Here is a 14,591-nt window from a genome sequence, read left to right on the forward strand (position 1 = left end):
AACTCTTAATCTCAACTCAGGTCCTGATCTCAGGGTTGTGAGTTCAGGCCCAGCATGGAGCCTATTTAAGGAGAAAAAAAAAAAAAAAAAAAGAAGACGAAGAAGAAAGTAGAAAGAAAAGGCAAAACTATTTTACATAGAAAATATGTTATTAAAATCACATTTGCTTTCGTGCTAATAATTTTTTCTTTCAATGCTAAATTAACTTTAGAATATATGAAAAAGTATGCACTAAGCATAGTATTTTCAATGACATATTAAGTAATTTTTTAAGTAAAAATAAAAATGAGAACAGTGTAGCATATTTTGCAAAATTAGTACCTCACAGAAGTCTTCCAGAAGTAAGAAGGATTCATCTCCTAACAAAAGCATTTTATTTCTAGTTAATGAATGATTACAAAAAGCAGCTCTTAAGTAGAAAATTGCCCTGGGAAATTACTGGCAAAAAATGCTTTAGTGCGACACTAAAGTAGGTTTTTTATTTCAACCATTATTTGATCTAGTAAAGAAAATAAGAGACTTAATAGAAATTTTGAATATGACATTTTTAATAAACAATCAATACAACAGGATACATTTTTCAATATTTAAGAATAGCACATTAAGAAATAATGTTTCCCCCCACCCCCACCCCCCCCAAAAAAGAAAGAAAACTGCAGGTTTAAAGTAAAACTTCCTAAAGTAAGTCATTTAGCACTAAAAGAAGCTGTAAAATTCCCTGAAGTTAAAATGTACCACTACTGTTCTACAAAGTTCAAAATCCAGTTTGCTGAAGAGGCAGAAAACTGAACTTTATTTACCTCCTCTAGCATGGTACCAATTACTCCTGGTTCTTGTACCTTCTTGTCGAGAATTTTATTATAGTAACCTACTAACACACTGGCCCTGGCTCAAACCCATCCTCAGAGCTCATGTGATTAACCTTCTCAAAGGGCAGTTCTGGCCATTTCACACCTTTGAACTAAGATCATCAATTCCTTACAGATTTAAATATGAAACTGTGAGATCTCTATGGTGTGGCTTGAACTACATTCCTCTCATCTTATACCAACGAACCCCCTTTAACTATGACAGTCCAGCCAACGGCGTCAACTAATCTCTACTTCTCAGAGCCTACACTTCTTTGCCTCTGCTCATGCATCTCAACCAGTTAAAATCTACTTACCCACCTAAGTATCAAAAAAGATCACCCCCAATATCCCAAATTTGACTTGAATTCTTTGTTTTGAACTGCTATAGCACTTTTCGCCTTTCCTCAGAACCTACATATGACAATTATTATGCATGTAAATTATCCGTCAAAAGTTTGCTGAGGACTAGGAGAGTTTTATCCATGTATATATTCTCCAAAATACCTAGTATCTTACTGAGAGAGGGCACTTAATATTTAATTAGCTCAATAAATAGCTAACATATAATTAAATATTTAATTAACAACTTAATTAACTAACACCTGATCAAGATTTAAGTCCATTAAGTTCTACATAGTGAAAAGCACAGAGCTTCAGGCTACCCAACTCAAGTAGAGCTAATTCAGGAGCTTCTTCCTCTCAGGATCCCTCTCTAGAATTTTAAGGCCTTATATAGAGTACCTTCCAGCTAATATGAGTATTAAGACAAAAACCTGAAATCTGAGATATTAAATCAGTAGACCTGGACACTGAACAATAAATCTGCCTTTAGTTATATCTGATATAATTTTACTTCCTTACTAGCATTTCCATAAACCCACAGAGTCATTAAACAGTAGACCCCAATTTTTTTCAGGGGGGGGGAATAGTGGAGGAAAATCATGGATCCCTTTGGAAACCTAATGATTCTCTGATTTTTAATATAATTTTGTGGCTTATAGACTCTTATTAACTAAAGCTCAACTCTGAGCCCAAATATTTGCCTTAAGTAAAGAATTCTGGAATATTATACTACTTTTTATATGTGTTATAAAGATGTTACAGTAGGGAAAGGAAAAGGACAAGGCAAATGATTAGCAAAAACTAGCAAAAATGGCCAGAAATTACAGAGAGTATTATACAGTAGATCTATCATGTGATGACTGAGTTAGAACACAAAAGCCTGTGGAGAAACTCAAAGTTCACAAATGTATTTTCCCTGAGGGAAGACCAGATGTACCAATGAGATATTCAATATTCCTGCTCTGACCAGTCAAAGATAAAAGGTGAAATTCAGAGATGTGAACATGCACCAAGGCAGTTCAGCCACAGAAGAAAGAAAGCCAAGAAACAGAAGCCAAGGACTGGGACAAAATGACCACAGAAGCTATTAAAATGAGACACATCACACTTGGACACTGCTTAGTATCTTACTGTGCATACGCATTTCAAGGTCTGGGAGTAGAAATTCATGATAAATGATGCACAGGATATCAAGCACGTGACTGTATTTCATTTTTAAGGGGAAAATGCTGATGCATTGGCTGAACAGTACTCAAACACAGGATGTCAGCCTCACTCCTATTCTCTTCCCACAATGCTACACTTTCCACTAATAACACACTCATGCCAGCAAAAAGCGTCCTCTGCAAGGAAATGAACACAGAATCAATACATCACAGTCACAAATAACCAGGAAAATACCAAGTCCTTACGCAAAAACTGGTCTAACAGCATTGTTCATGTTCCCAAAAGTTGCTCGACCCAGCAGTTCTCTGAAACAGTTTTCGGCCAGCACAGCGGGATTCTCTTCTTTGTCAGTGGCAGGAGGGGAGGGAGGAGGACCTGTGCGGCTGGTCAAAAAAGGGAAATGAAGAAAGCCACATGAAAGAAGTCTAACACCAGTTTTAACAGCTAACAGAACAGACTTGACTCCACAGAAATGTTAAAATGTTTTCCTTTTCTCCCAAAATAACCTAAGAATAAGAAACAAACACAGTCTAACCTTCTGTTTAAAAAAGTGAATAGCAATTACGATCATTATTACTTTGGTTCGTTCTGCCTACCTACGGGCCAGCATCCGGGTCTCTAGAGAACAGCAGATGTTCAGCTGCGATTTCGGTTTCTCACACTTGCAACTTTTAGTATTAATTCAAAGAGCAATTTGGATGCTCAGCAACAAGCAGCAAGTGTAAATTTACTCTAAAAGAAATAAAACCTTAAATGTATGAGTAAGAATCTGTGGTTTACTAAGCCTAAAGATGAATAATTTTTTCAGAAAGGGGAATATTTAAACTCATTCAAGTTTATGAGATCACTATTTACACAGTACTAAGGACAAATTTGCTTATCCTGGCAAGCAAGCACACAAACACTATATAAAAGTAACACACCCTCAACCCAAGGATCTTTATTCCATACCTGTCAGTCTCTTCTATCTTTTGCATGTTAAACAACAGGGATGGAACAATTTTATCCATATGCTGGGGTTCCCAAATGGTAGCCCGAAGTTCATCATTAACTGTTTTGCGAACCACTCCTTGAATACCCCTGATTCCAGCAATTCGGATTCTATAAAAAAGAAAAAACTGAGTCATGAAAAAGGTTAAACAAGTTTGCCTATTTAGCTAAGAACATGGATGCCAAGTAAATTCTGTTATCTCAAGTCAACAAAATGAAAATAACACAAGTGTAAGAAATTAATATCTCAAAAATCTAAGATAGAGATATGGTAGTTCTAAAAGAGATTTACTTTATGTTTTTTTTTTTTTTTTTTTTTTTTTTTAGTTTTTTAATATAATCGCTACCCCCCAGATGCAGGGCTCAACCTCACAACCCCAAGATTAAGAGTCACATGCTCTACTGACTGACCCAGCCAGGTGCCCCAAGATTTACTCTGAATACCTTCTTTTAAAAATCAGTATTTAAGTTTAAAGGGACTGTAAAGTATAATAATATCAAGTTTATTTATTATTTTTTAATAAAAAAGAATTTAATCAAAAGCATTAGGTTTTCCTAAGGGGTGACTATAATTTAAACTAGTATGAACTAGATTCTTTCTATTTCTTGCCTGGAAGTCTCAGAAGCTAAGTGAAAACAAGATCTCACTCTTCTTGAACTCCCTTCAGTGCTTTCTCAGACTTTTTCACTGTTTGTCCCCAAGGACCTCTCCTTTCACTTCCCACAGTCCACAGAGAAGAAGACCAAGCTGGTTCCCATAAAGGTATTGTGACAAATGAGAACTATCAAAATGGGAGTACAGACAACCTCCGCCATGTTTAAACATACAGACCCATGTATACTAACATATGTACACATCATGTATATGTGTGACTGAAAATCCACATAGGGAGAGAATTCTCTTGCCCTATTATCCCATCACAACCCACAACTTCCTCAAGCTCTTCACTCCTCCTCATTCTTCTTCTTCTTCTTTTTTTTTTTTTTTTAAAGTCTACAGGTTTAAGAATGAAAAGAAAAATCATTAGAAAACAGCATATAAAAGCCGGGGAGGAAGAATCTCAAAAGCAGAGCTAACCTGGTCACCCATTTGCCTCCAAACAACTTCTTTCTGGCCCAATTTGATTGTTATTTACTTCCTTTTTTTGCTACTACCAAAATACTAACCAAGAGAGGTTTATTTAGCTCACCCAGCACAGTCTTCTAAAAGTTACAGGTTTTGAAGAATGAAAGCTATGGGGAAGGGCGTGACTGTGTCACCCAAGAGGACATAACACAGGCATTCAGGAATGGCAGATGGAGAAAAAGATAACAGAATACTAAAGAGGTAAGAAAGTGAACAGGAAACAAAGACAGATGTTGCCTATTTCAAAGCTGTGTCTATACATGTCACTTTCTAAAACAAAGCCTTAAGAGACTCTTGTACAACTATCACAAGCTGGCAAAACTAACAATACTATCACGGTGTCTGCTTTGTGTGCCTGCCATTACTCCTCGGGTGATGAGAGGACTAAGCACAAGGTTGCACAGAGCACACGAACAAGATGCCACAAGGAGGATGGCTGATGCCTCATGACACAGCAGGCTAAATGGAGGGCAGCAGACGGTGATGCCCTTGCTCAAAAGAAGGAGGATCTATAGCTACTATAGATAAACAGCTGGCATCCAATTCAGATCTAGATCTGGCCTAACCAATATATGCTAGCCATGAAGGAATTGTGCCTAAAGTACAAGAATATTGTAAGGATGAGTTAATGAGCTAATTCATTACAGTGCTTACCCAATAAAACATTAAACTGGCACACAATTACTCAAAAAGTGTTAGCTGCTCCTGCTATTGTTAATCACTATTATGACAACGATGACTGCTACCGTAACTGAAGGTTGCTTAGGAAATCAGAGTTTAATAATTAAGATTATGGGGGCACCTGGGTGGCTCAGTGGGTTAAAGCCTCTGCCTTCGGCTCAGGTCATGGTCCCAGGGTCCTGGGATCGAGCCCCACATCGGGCTCTCTGCTCTGCAGGGAGCCTGCTTCCACCCCTCTCTCTATCTGTCTGCCTCTCTGCCTACTTGTGATCTCTGTCTGTCAAATAAATAAATAAAATCTTTAAAAAATAATATAATAATAATTAAGATTATGATGTACAGGGCACCTGGGTGGCTAAGTTGGTTAAGCAGCTGCCTTCGGCTCAGGTCATGATCCCGGAGTCCCAGGATCGAGTCCTGCACTGGGCTCCCACCTCCACAGGGAGTCTGCTTCTCCCTCTGACCTTCTCCCCTCTCATACTCTGTCTCTCTCTCTCAAATAAATAAATAAAATCTTAAAAAAAAAAACTTTATAAAAAAAAGATTATGATGTACGATTTTACAGGTAGGAACCATTTCTGCAAGGCAAATATGTTAAGAAAATCTCGAGTTTTCAGCATTTCCTAGTCCCCTGAATTCTATTTGATAGTTTTGCTTAAAAAAAAAAAGAATGACAGATAACTCTGAAGAAAACCAAAAGCACTTTTATTTAAAACAAAGTGGAAAAAAAAAAAAAATCAAACCTTGTATCTTAAAAGCTTTTTAACTTACTCATTTATTTCACTGATTCAAACAAAATGTCATTTTGCAACTTCAAATATATAATTCTGGAAAGGCTCAGAATTAGAAAAAAGTACCATAAAGCCTTTCATTTGTATTTAGAAAATTTCAAGTTTCTTTTTATAAATATTAATGAAAAATGTTAGATGAAAATACATTAAAAAGACAAGATCTTTCACTAGGGGGCAGTACATACCTAAAAATAAGGCATCTTAAGTAATAAATTTTAAACTTTTTTTTTAAAGGATTTATTTATTTATTTGAGACGGCTGGGGGGGGGGGGGGGGAATCCCCAAGCAGACTTCCCACAGAGCATGGAGCCCAATGCCCTGCTCAATCCCAAGACTCTGAGAACCTGAACTGAAATCAAGAGTGAGCCACTTAACCGAATGAGCCATCCAGACACCCCTAAATTTCATAAATAACTATGGATAGCACAAACACTTTTCACCTACACTGGTATATATGTGAAACTCATGGCAATCAAAATTTGAGAAATATCTGTATATTTAGTTATCCTTACGATACTAAACAAAAGAAATACTACATTCAATATATTTGCCATATTTTAAAAGAAAACGAAATTGTCAAAATCTTTAAAATCTATCCTTTTCTTTAGGTAATCTTTATACCTTTTTGCCCCATTAATAGGTTAATGTCAGCCTTTGAGAACAGAGAAAAATTTTTTTATTTCTTTTTTTTAAGATTCATTTGAGAGAGAGAGCGTGCATTGTGTGTGCAAGCCGGAAGAAGGGAAGACGGAGAGGAAGAACCTCAAGCAGAACCTTGCTGAGCCACCCAGGCAGCCCAGAAGAGGGACAAATTTTATAAAAAAAAATTTTAAATGTGCTTTAGGGAGGGAAAAAAAGGATTTTAATGGTAACTGGAAAAAAGAGGAAATTAGCAAGATAGATACACTTATCTCTACCTTTCTAAGGCTCTACACTCATAATAAAGAGTAACAGCATAATTCAAATTGGCCAATACTAACTGAGGGAAAATTATACCTATGACATGTCAGACAATGTGCTTGTATCTGAAAACAACTAGTAAATCCCTTCTCAGCTTTCTTTCTCCATGTTAAAATAACTTTTTACATTTGTTTTGCTTTGTATAAACCAACATTGTAAGTTTGCACACTAAAAGCTAGTTATATTTCTGCACACCCCTTATTTTAAAAGAAAACTAAAAATTACAAACATGCTAAATCTTGACTTCAAACTGCCTACAATAACTCTCTGAATTCAGGTTAGTTTCTTTCTTTTCAGGTGTAGTATCATAAAGCTCAAACTACTTTTTATTTACCAGATTCATTTTGATTTCAATTCCTAACTTTAGTTTCTCATTTCTACATATATATCAATCTATAGACTGTGCCTGCAGTTTAAATATTTGATTCCAGATTACTAACAAGTATCCAGAAGAAATGTTTAAAAACACCCAAATCAGTTGTTAGGATAAACTCAGACTGACAATGATTCAGTAATATTCTTTCATTCATTCAATTTATGTATGTATTCATTAAAAAAGTACTTACTGAGAGCCTACTATGTGCTCGGCACCATTCAAACTAGTGATACACCAGCCCTCAAAACAAGGACCCTGTCCTCTTGGGAGTTCATATTCCATGAAGGAACAAGAAACAGAGATAAGAAGAAGATAAAAGACTAAGCTGAGAAACCAGTCTCAGTTGGGCTACTTCAGCCAGTCCTTTGAACAGTGATAGAAAGTCTTATTTCAAGAAAAAAAGTGTGTATTTTCCCATTTCCTTTGGTAATCGTTATGTAACATACTCTTTATGTCTATGGTAATCAAAACACAGAACTCATTAATAAACTACTCTATGACTTTAAGTCACAGAGTAGGGGTGCCTGGGTGGCCCAGTCGGTTAAGCATCCAACTCTTGATCTCAGCACAGGTCTTGATCTCATCAGGGTCGTGAGTTTAAGCCCCATGTTGGGCTCCATGCTGGGTGCAGAGTCTACTGAATAATAAGTCATAGAGTAAAATAATACATACTCTGTTCGTATTTCTGGATCACTATGACAGGAATGACACATGGCACTGAAGCGAGATACAAAAAAGTCGTAACGTCTGTGATAGGATGGCGTGTCTTCTTCAATATTTGCAAATTTGACAAACTAAAAAAAAAAAAAAAAAAAAAAAAAAAGGCACAAAAAAAACCCCAAAAATATAAACATGTTATCACCTTTTGGAACGTTTGGAACACATTTACTTTCATCCATTATTTGTTACATTAACAAGAACTATCCAAATAAGTAGCAAGCGAAACATACAAAAATCATAAACACTATATACATACAGAAGAAATTTTTTAACAAACTTGAGAAAAATCGCATTATAAATATTAACTTTAACACTTTAACCCAGTTTCTTTTGAGTGAGTGAGCCCACTCTCTAGAAGAAAAGGTCTTACTCTAAAAGCTCTTCTCCAGGGGCACCTGGGTGACTCAGTTGTTAAGTGTCTGCCTTTGGCTCAGGTCGTGGTCCCAGAGTCCTGGGATTGAGCCCCATGTTGGGCTCCCCGCTGATTGGGGAGCCTGCCTCTCCCTCTCTAGCTACCCTGTGCTTGCGTTCCCTCTCTCGCTATCTCTGTGTTATAAATAAATAAAATCTTAAAAAATAAAATAAAATAAAAGCTCTTCTCCATTTCCTAGACACTGACTGTGCTTTAATGATAACCTCAGTTAGTCCCAAACCTGCAGAAAATTTTATTCCTCAATCATGGGCTGTATCACAGATTTCACAAGAAGCAACAGAAAAAGCTAGAGACAGTGCTTTTGTTTTTGTGGGTTTTTTTTAAGATTTTATATTTAAATAATCTCTATACCCCAAGTGGGCTCAAATGCACAACCTCAAGATGAGTTGCACACTTTGCTGACCAAAAGAGCCAGGCACCCCTAGAGACAGTGGTCTAATCATCCACATTTGCATTTTTGTCCACATCCCCTGACCAGAGCATTTGTTTTTATCAGGTGAAAAACATTCTAAGAAGAGATCAATCTAGATATGCTAATTAACCTGAAAGAGAACAGTTCTACTCACAGAATTTGTTCCAAGAACTTGAAGCTTTGGTTCCCCTGATTCTAGCAGCTTTGCTACCATATGAAGAAAGCTTTCCACAAATGGCTTGATGCTCTGAGAATGGCAAGCCATAAGAAGCTGGTCCAAAGCCTCCATAGCAATTAAAACATACCTAAGTGTAAGAGAAAGATAATGTCAAAAGATTACTAGCTCTCCAAATTCTCTTAGGTGCTTCTTCATTGGGATAATTAAATGTAAATGCAGAGAAAGGAAAAAGGCAAATTTAGTAGTTCCTAAGTGAAATCTTACTTCTCACAAACAGTAATGATCTTAGATTATATAATAACCCTCATACTGAAGTATACAGAAACTATACTGTACTACCACCACACAGTCTCCTTTCCAAACTCTTCTAAAGCTTAACATTAGCTTTGTGTATATTTTTCTTTGGAAACACGGACATTTCTATTTTCCAGATTTCTAACCATCTATCTTTGTATCTGACCCAAAAGAGTTACTATAAGCAATGTGCCTGAAGTTTCCAATATAATCTATATGTATTTGTAAATGAGTGTAAAAAACGTCACCAGCAACAACAGAGTCTCATAAGGAAACATCTCATAAAGTTAACCTTACAATTCATCAGATTTTAAAAATTAAAATTGACTTTCAATAACTTTGTTTCAATAACTGTAAGACTTACTAAAAAGTTTTAAGAGGTAACCACATGGAAGTAGAGAAAACCAGTATCACTTGAAGAATGGAGTACTCTAAGAAACAAGGATCATAAAATGAATATGGAAAAGTACTTATAATCCAAATTATCCAAGTTACTATTGTTCAAGCATAGAGAATGGAGTATGATGGCAGACCCTGATTTATAGGTAGGTATACAGCTAGCACAGCTCCAAATCAACATGCTTACATTCTCTGGACCTCAATGTCTAAGCCTAATGTTCTCTTTTATTATTCTACTGATAGGTAAAAACACTAAGGGAGTCAATTTCTATTATTTCCATTAAAGAGATATTAGAATACCAAATATCAACGGATGCTTAAGCGAAAGGCAACTCTGTTAACTCACATGTCTACTCTTAAAACATGACCATCAGAAAAGTAATAAAACTTGCAAACATCTATACAGTATACATATTTCCTTGTAAAATGTTACAAGGTTTTATCTTCCACACATCATCTTTGCATGACTCCATGACAAAAAAATGTACAGAATTATTTAACTTAGGAAGAATTTTCAGAGACATAGTATTAGCAGCAACTAGTTTTCTTACCCAGAACGATGTCTGACAACATCCCTGCTCAACCTTTCTGCTAAGTAAGAACCAATTCGGTCCAGTTTCTCTGGAGCAGATACTGCATAAAATGTCAATTTCTCCATGTCGGCTTTAACAAGGCCATCCTAAAAATAAGAAAAGCAAGATAAATAGGCTATCTATATTTTCATAGTTATTTTTTACTTCTAAGCATTGTTTGCTTCACATGTCCCCTTTTGGGTTTCGTGATTAATCCATTATTTATGCTGAACCTTTCTGGCTATAACCTCCTTACTGTAAATAGTCACAATTCTGGATACAGAATTTCCAGAAAGTTAAAGAAATGCCCTTATTCAGGAAGAATATTTAAAAGTACCTTCACAAGCAACGAATTATTCTAACACCTTCCTAAATAGAGAAACAGCTCAACTAACTACAATATGTAGGGAATGGGATATATTTTATTTATTTATTTTTTAAAAGATTTTATTTATTTGAGACAAAGAGAGAGCGTACAAGCAGGGGGAACAGCAGACAGAGGGAGAGGGAGAAGCAGGTTTCCCATGGTGCAGGGAGCCCCATGTAGGACTCGATCCCTGAGCCAAAGGCAGACACTTAACCAACTGAGCCACCCAGGAACCCCAGGAATGGTTATATTTTAGTGAAAAGTTCTCGAACAAATTTATTTCGATTTTAAAATTTTACACTGTTGTTAAGCCTATTTTACTACTTTATATATGCAACAGTGAACATGTTAAAATGATTCAAAACTTGTTGATATCATTATAAAGCCTTCTTTTAATTAATAACTGAGAGGGTATTAAGAATTGCATGAATCTCTGCTTAGCCAACATATTAAAAAAACAAGAAGAGGACCCCAGTGTGGGATGGGCAAATTTTCATTTGTCTCTGCCCTCTAAAAGGTGACAGGCCACAGGTCTTATGGTACTCCCCACCCTCAGACAACAAATCAATTATCAGCCTAAAACGTTTTGGTCATATATAGTCCAAGTTAACTAAATGCTATTTAGGATTGCTAGAGGAGATAGGAAGGGAGACAGAAAAATTATGTTAAATGATGAATCTACAACTAAAAATTTTTAAAAATCTGCATTTTCAACTGGCCCCTCCCTATTCTCTGGCTATTTTGCCATTGCTCCTTCACCAACCTATTTTTTTCTACTTGGTTTTCCTCAAACTTGCTACTTTGCCACCTCTCTTCCCTCTCTGACATCAAATGAGCTCTTCTCCTTCTCAAAGACGGAAGTCATCAGATTAGGATTTACTGGCAAAAACACCCCTGCTTTCTCAGTGCCCTCTAAACCAGTGGTTTCCCACCACGGTAACTTCACTCCCCCAGTGCAATGACTGGAGACATTTTGGATTGTCAAAGCTGGGCGGTGGGTGTACTAGTATCTGTAGGAGAGGCCTGGGAGGCTAATAAACATCCCACAATGCACAGGATACTCCAACAGCAAAGTAGTAACTGGATCAAAAGGTCAACAGAACCTGAAGAAACACTGCCCCATGCAAAGTCAAAGTGCCCTATTTTTGGAGGACTTGTCTTGGAGAAATCAGTTCGCCTATGTTCTTGCTGTTTGCTTCACATGAGCCAGGATCTGGATCCATCAAGTCAGCCTCGCTCTTTCCTGGTTTTTTAACCTCTCCCTCTGTATTAGTTCTTCCACATCATTACTTAAATATGATGAGCTCTCATCCATTTTTTTTATTCCTAATTTTATTGAGAAAAATTTATACACAATAAACTATACCTAAGTATATAATTTGAACTATGACAGTTGTTTATCAGTGAAACCACCACTAAAAAACAGGATACAAACATTTCTATCATTTGCAAAAGATTCATCATGTCCTTTGCGGTGCATCTCTTCCTCTCCAGGCAATCACTGCTCTGCTTTTCAGCATTATCAACAGCAGCAAGTGACAGAATCATACAGTCTGTATGACTCCTCTCACTCAACTCACCTCTGCCTGGGGATGCTTCTCTAGCTCACCTGGGTAACTCCTACTCATCCTGCAGGTCTCAATACCCTCCAAAAAGCCTTCAATGCACCCTCCCAACTTCCTTTCAAAGCCTGGGTAAGAGGCTCCTCCTGTATGTTCCTTTAGCTCACTGTACTTATCTAGATTATATTTTATCATTCTGTCTCTCACTCATTGTCATACTGTTTCTCACTCATAAGAAAATACTTGTCAAGTGCTAACTATGTGCCAGGTACTGTCATAGACACTAGGGAAGAAAGCGTGAGCAAAGAATTATATTAACTCAATTAATCCTCATGAGAATCTTATGAAATAGGCACTATTTGTAATTTCCATTTCATGATGAGAAACCGAGGTATCTGCCCAAGATCACAAGGCTAGTAATTATTAAGACCTGGTTTGGTCCCCCTCATTAGATCATTCTTTGAAGGCAGGAACTTAACATGTAGACCTCTGTACTCTGGGCAGTATGCCTGATCTATTTTGGATATACTACATGATTTTTTATTGTTGGTCAATAAATTAAAAACAACAAATAAGGTCAAAGGGTTATAACTGCCACATGTATGCAAGGTTTATATAAGTATTTTTAAATCTTACTTTACAGACCTCCATTTGAACAAATCTTATCTAAATACTTGGCGATCAATCAATACTTTGCAAAAATATTCTTTCTATAACCATTCTCTACCTGTCATCACTAATCTAATCTACCTGTCATCACTCCCGTGGTCACAAAATGTTCAAAACTCTCTCACTGCCTAGGAGTTAAAGTAGATAAAGGAGAAGCTTTGTCTGTCACTCACTTTCCTCCACAATCTGGCCTCCACCTTATCTTCAGTAACCGTATGCCTCGGACTCCGCAGGACAATGATCTGAATATTCAGTCCATTAAATGACATGACTGGAATTTCAAATCAGAAATCGTGGTCAACATGATTACCACCCATTACCCTCTACAATGAGGCTATATAAACCTCCATTTGAAGGTTCTTAATCTCAAATGTACCCCTTGCTTTCTCTTGCACGCCTCTGCCTTTTCTCTAGAGGCCCCTCACTTGCAACAAAGAGACGAATCTCACTTCTCCAGATGGCAACAAAACCTTCAAAGCCCAGCAAATCTCATTTCCTCAGAGAAAGCTTCCCAGAGATTGCCAAACCACAGTAAAACCTCTCTGCTTTAAAGGCAAAAACTTTACTGCCCGTTTTACTTAAAATTTTGCTTACAGACTTATGCCTTAGGATTTCATATTTAGTATGCTGTTGCTTCATGTCAGTCAATGGATGGAAAGCTACTAAAGATGGGTACCTTATCTTTGGTCTCAATTTGCCACAAATTATCCAGGCATCTGGAAGCCAACAGTATGTAACAGATTAGCCTCTTCTAAATGGCTGAATATTTAAATCAAATCTGATTAAAAATGAGATATTTCATATATCATGAAATATACAGAAGTTAAGATAGCCAAAAGGTTTCTGTAATTGGCTATATTTTATTTATTTTTTTGGCAAACATTTTTTTAATTTTTAAATAATCACTACACCCAACAGGGGACTCGAACTTACAGCCCAATGATAAAAAATTGTATCCTCTATGGACTGAGCCAGCCAGGTGTCCCAGCTACATTTTAAAATAAAGCAATTAAACCCATCTAACATTTTTTTTTGTTGTTCATATCCATTTAACACTAGACTAAAGCAATCTTGGAAAACCTAGGACAGTGCCAAACAAAATCATTCCAATCCGGTTCCTTTGAAAACAGTAATCTTCCATAATCAAGTAATGGCTATAAAAAATGTACAAACATTTAAATAAAAAGAGAACAAACTGTCTGGGATATTATTCCTTTACTTCTCAATTCTCTTTTGAAAACTGTGTGGCCAAACTATTTACTCTTCAGATCTTAGCTCAGATTTCATTTCCTAAAAGCCTCTGTTCTCCAGGCCCACATTAGGCATCATTCTGACCTACTCAAGAAGCGCCCTGTACTTCATCTCTCTATTACAGCATTCTTTCACACAATATTGTAATTGCCAATTTCCTTATCTGTGAGCTAAGCAAGAGCAGAAAACCATGTCTGTGTTCACAGTTGTATTCTTAGCATTTCGTACAAATAATCTGGCACTAGGTTCATAAATTTCTGAAAAGTATTACTTAAATATAGGAACCATCTAGACAAGAGAACACCATCTGTCCATCATTTCAAATGTACAGCTAATCTGTAAAAAGGATCTGAAAATTCGACAAGCAAGCATGGGTCATTTTAAAGTTAAAAAAAAAGATAAATATAAAAATAGTACTGTACATGATGGGATTTAGGAGTAAAAGTAGAG

The 14,591-nt window shown here is 36.5% G+C and overlaps 1 protein-coding gene across 3 annotated transcripts in view; it reads right to left on the reverse strand.

Moving 5' to 3' along the window:
• The window catches only part of LOC111146583 (EFR3 homolog A), a 109,148-nt gene that overhangs the window by 55,431 nt on the left and 39,126 nt on the right, over positions 1-14,591 (reverse strand). For all 3 annotated transcript variants that reach the window (XM_022502196.1, XM_022502195.1, XM_022502197.1), the window contains 5 exons: positions 10,272-10,399; positions 9,004-9,154; positions 7,957-8,078; positions 3,312-3,461; positions 2,606-2,743 (listed from right to left, as the gene is read on the reverse strand). In XM_022502196.1, the coding sequence (XP_022357904.1) occupies positions 2,606-2,743; positions 3,312-3,461; positions 7,957-8,078; positions 9,004-9,154; positions 10,272-10,399 (689 nt within the window). The remainder of the gene's footprint in view (positions 1-2,605; positions 2,744-3,311; positions 3,462-7,956; positions 8,079-9,003; positions 9,155-10,271; positions 10,400-14,591) is intronic.

The sequence above is a fragment of the Enhydra lutris genome, unplaced genomic scaffold (genome assembly GCF_002288905.1).
Source record: "Enhydra lutris kenyoni isolate GAN:26980312 unplaced genomic scaffold, ASM228890v2 scaffoldscaffold14, whole genome shotgun sequence".
Classification (NCBI taxonomy): domain Eukaryota; kingdom Metazoa; phylum Chordata; class Mammalia; order Carnivora; family Mustelidae; genus Enhydra; species Enhydra lutris.